The sequence below is a fragment of the Poeciliopsis prolifica genome, unplaced genomic scaffold (genome assembly GCF_027474105.1).
Source record: "Poeciliopsis prolifica strain line A6 unplaced genomic scaffold, Auburn_PproV2 SCAFFOLD056, whole genome shotgun sequence".
NCBI classification, from domain to species: Eukaryota; Metazoa; Chordata; class Actinopteri; order Cyprinodontiformes; family Poeciliidae; genus Poeciliopsis; species Poeciliopsis prolifica.
Window position 1 is genome coordinate 3,228,020 of NW_026562431.1, and position 4,637 is coordinate 3,232,656.

General features: G+C 47.6%; 1 protein-coding gene across 1 annotated transcript; it reads left to right on the top strand.

Annotated features, from left to right (window-relative positions):
* Positions 1 to 600: 600 nt before the first annotated feature.
* LOC129379255 (purine nucleoside phosphorylase LACC1-like) lies at positions 601 to 4,170 on the top strand. The gene is given in 7 exon segments (XM_055059951.1): positions 601 to 1,163; positions 2,212 to 2,390; positions 2,518 to 2,683; positions 3,111 to 3,206; positions 3,209 to 3,335; positions 3,421 to 3,488; positions 3,491 to 4,170. Coding segments are annotated over 7 exon segments (1,275 nt in total). The 5' UTR covers positions 601 to 679; the 3' UTR covers positions 3,646 to 4,170.
* The last annotated feature ends 467 nt before the right edge of the window (positions 4,171 to 4,637 follow it).

The window sequence follows — 4,637 nt, forward strand, 5'->3', positions numbered from 1 at the left end:
AAACCACGGAGAGTTGAGTCAAGTCTAAACATCCTTCAGATGTGCTAGTAGAAACGGGGCAATGCATTCTCACTCCTAGAGCCACCTTTAAAGGTGCTCCTTAAGACTAGCCAGGAGCAATTAGCAAACACCCAGTGAAACTGAGCATCTGCTAGCAGAAAGCCAGCAGTCAAAGACGTGATTTCTATCAGCTGAATAAATACATGTGGCTTTTATAGTTTCATCATACATTCTACTTCCCGTACAGTGCAGGTATTAACGCGTCAACATTCCTTACAGTTGCTTAAAACAACCTTTAATCTCACAGATCAAGGAAAACGAGGCGCCTCCATCCTAAATAAGCCCCATTAGTCTCTATTGATCAGTTTTTCCTCAAGAAAAAAACCCCCGGAGTTTCTACATGTTGGTGCCTCACTTTGCAACATGTTTTTGGTGCTTTGCGAACTTTTGAGTGCCCTGCAGCAAATGTTGGTGCAACACTCAGCAGCAGCAGGAGAAGGAAACCAACCCAGATGAGAATTTCCAGCGGCTGAGCGGAGTTTCCAGTGTGGGCGGGGTTTCCAGTGTGGGCGGGGTTTCCAGTCTGGGCTGGTTTCCAGTTCCTCTGCAGGCCGATGGGGTGTCAGACTCGCTCCCTGCCGCGGCCACAGAGTCATAGCTGCACGCGGCCGGGGACAGGATGGCCGTCCTGCTGGATCTAACCCGCTGCTGCCGCTGCGACCCCCCCACCTCTCCGCTGCAGGCCGCGGACTCGCACGTCTTCCTGCTGTACGGCGCGGAGAGCCGCCGGCGTCAGACCGGCCTCTCGGACCCGTCTCCGGGCTCCAGCAGGAGCCTTCACGTCCTGGACTCCGGCTCCACGGCGGAGCGTCTGTACCGACTGAAGCGGACCCTGGATGATCTGGACCTGAGTGCGGTCAGGGTGCTGACCACGGCGCGGGGCAGGGAGGTGCTGGCCCGGTACCAGGAGATGCTCTTTACCGCCGTTTATACCTTCGATTACAACGTGACGCAGCCGGACCGGCTGACTTGTTCGGACTGCCGTGGCTCCGCCCACACGGACTCACCTGAGGGCGAGGCGGAGGACCAGGTGTCTGCCTTTCTGCAGCAGCTGCCCCCTTTGAAGGGAGACGTCAGAACCTTGAGGTCCACTTTGATCCCAGGTGGGCTTCAGCAGAGGTTTTTATTTATTGATTGATTGATTTTTAAAAGTGGTTTTAAGATTGTTCTACGATTAGACAAAAACAAAATCACCTGATTTATTTGATGAGCCTTTTCTCAACCAAAACAGCATCAAAGATCACAAAGATATTGTAAGTTTCCTCATTTTGGATCTTAATCATCAGGGCCGGATTCACAAGGATGTGGGGCCTTGGGCTGGAGCAACTTTTGGTGCCCTATGAACACCAAGTGAAAACGGTTTAACTAATGAAAATTAGTAAAATAACTGGCAGGGGCCAATCTATGCACAGCAGGGTTAATAAGTCCCGAGTCCAATAAGTCAATGTTGATCCAAAAGAAATTGACGATAACGTCATCATTTCCCAATATTTGAATGTTTATACTCAAAATATTAACACAACTCACTGACTGTCAGCCTATAACATCTTTATAAAGTCGAATGTTTACAAAACGGACTTAAAAAAAAAAAATATATTTTTTGGACGCCACCCCCCAAAAAATCAGAGCCCTGGGCTACTTCCTCATAAACCGTTTCTAAAGTCTAACCCAGTGAATAACTGTGTGATTTGTGTATAAACTGAGCTGCATGTCAGCACAGAAGATAAATACATCAAAACATCCAATGTGACTACAAATTATCCAGATAAATACCAGATTGATAGTTTTCTAAGGTCGACCATTATAAAAATGTTTTTACAACAAACCCCACCTCAGTGGACAGCAGGGTGTCCAATGCTGCCACCATGACAGAGCTTTTAATAGAGCAGCATAACAAAACTTTGACTTTTTAAAAAAGTTTATTGTGTTTGTCAATAAATAAAAAGTGAAATCAGCACAAATGGGGTGGGGGGGGGGGGGGGGGGAAGGCGGGGGGTGTTATTATGGTGGCCCATAATAATAGCTGAGTTTTTTTCCAAATGAAAGGTATGACTAATGACTAATTACAAACGTCTGTACTGTAAGAAACAAAGCTACAGAGACTATTTGTCAGTAAAGCTGGACATTGTCCGTCTCCTCCGTCTCTCTCAGAATGCTTCGGTCACGGCTTCAGCACCCGTTCAGGCGGCGTCTCCTACATCCCCACTCTGTCCTCCTTGAACCTGTTCAGCAGCAGCAGGAGGAGGGACCCCCCCGCCGTGGTGGAAGAAAACAGGCGCCGGCTGGCCGTTCACGCCGGCTTCCATCCCCTTCCCCTGCGTCTGGTCAAGGTACGTTGTTGTAAAACAAACGAACAAAAAAGCCTCTACGGTGCACGTGATCCGCCTGTTGACCATAAACCCTGACTGCGGTGTGCTCCCCCGCCATGACTGTCCTGTTCAAACCTGCGTCCTGCAGGTGAACCACGCCAGCGACGTGTGGGTTTTGGGGAAACCTGAGCCGGAGAGCTACGACTCCATGGTGACCGATCAGACGGGGATCGTTCTGGCGGGTCAGGGCGCCGACTGCTTGCCCATCTTGTTTGCCGATCCTGTGAAGAAGGTCATCGGGGCCGCACATGCAGGTGAACGAATACTCTGACGCTCCGGATTCGTCGCAGCAAAGTTAGAAATGCACAATATGTCTGCGGTACTGGTCATGTAGTTTGACTACACAAAAATCCTCGGGTTTTTTCACCATTAAGAAACTTGCTGTTCTGACCACTTCCTGTCGTCCTCATCTTAGTTTCTGCCAGTGGCAACATCCTGTTGTCGATCGCGTGACCCGACTAATGCAAAAAAGAAAAAGGATTTTCATTATGGTTTTGTGAAATGAACCAATTTTCATGCAGCAAAAACATAACTTTATACCAAAAAATTGTTATGCTTCCATTACAGATTTATTTTTGAAATGTCAAACCGCACAACTATATAGCCACTGTAGACTTAGCTGCTTTTTAATACTTCACATCCAGACGTCTCCTTCTCTGACTAATTTCTCTCTTTTCCCAGGTTGGAGAGGGACCTTGATGGGCGTGGCCACGGCAACGGTGGACGCCATGGTGACGAATTTTGGCTGTCGGTACGGCGACATCGTGGTGGCGGTGGGGCGTCGGTGGGGGTGTGCTGCTTCACGCTGGACAGAGAGCAGGCAGCAGACTTCATCTCCATCCATCCAGACTGCGTTCCTGATCCGGAGTCGGCCAGGCCACACGTGGACATCCTCCTCGCCAACAGGTACGGAAAAAACAATATGACGCAGATAAACATCTTAAACGGCGTATGTTCGGTACGTTAGTCGCTGACCGGTCACCGCTCCCAGAGTTCTCCTCCAGCGCCGCGGCGTCCTTCCAGAACACATCCACGACAACACGGAGACCACCCGGCCCCCGTGACGCCCTGCACCTCCTGCAACCCCGACGACTTCTTCTCCCACGTCAGAGACGGCGTCAACTTCGGCACCCAAGTGGGTTTCCTGTGGATCAAGGAGAGTGGAGAAGCGGCCAGCGCTCCGGGCGGCCAGACGGATCAACGGGGCGGACCTTAAGACGAGGAGATAAACCAAAACTCGACCGCCGAGAACTTCATTCAGTCAAACCCGACGGGTCGGGTTCCAGATGCCGGCAAAGCAAATCTGAGTGATTCTTTGGGAAACTGTGAGGAAGAACTATAATCCAGTAGATTACATACTGCAGAACACCTTCAAAGGACAAAACAGCTGGAATAAACTACCAGAGCTGTGACTGTGACTCCAGCTGTGGACAGATGAGTGAAACGTGGCTGAATGTTCCCATTGTTACTTATAAAAGCAAAACAACACAGAGCTTATAGATATAAATTGCCCGAGTCAAGACAAAACACTGCAGCAGGTACTAGAACAGAGAGATTCTTTTCCAATCTTTTCTGCTCAGTGGTCATTTTATTACAGCTTATAAAACATTCAGTTTTTAACGGACCACAGAATCTGGAATAAACTTCTAGAAAACTGCAACGATGCAGAAAAATTGGCTTCCTGTGATTCACTGTAACTGGAGCGTTGATAAATATATTTGTGTGATGATTTTGAAAATGCCATTTGACAAAATGTGTGGCTTATTTGTCCTTCCTTACATGGTTCCTGCATCATGTTTATGTGACGTGCAGCACTTTGAACAGCCCAGTTGCTGATATATTCTGTGTAAATAAATCTGACTTAAAGAGTAAATGTTATGAGCTATGAGCAAGTTTACTTACAATTTCATGAGATATTATTTAAATGAGACAAAACTCGTTGTTCTGGGGTAAGGAAAGCATTTATTGAAGGGGAAAAGCCTTCATTTATGATAAAGGCAGCCCTTTTTTTAAGAAAGAAAAGAAAAAAAAAAAGAAAATTAAATGTTTTTACTATTTCACTGCTTTTCACCTCAGTACTAAATAAAAACACAAACGCCACGTAAGTACAGAAGCATGAGTTCAAATACATGAAGAGAAATGGGCCGAGGTCAGAGGTCAGATCACCTGAACAATGCTAACAGTGACGAGACCGACAGCTTTGACTCT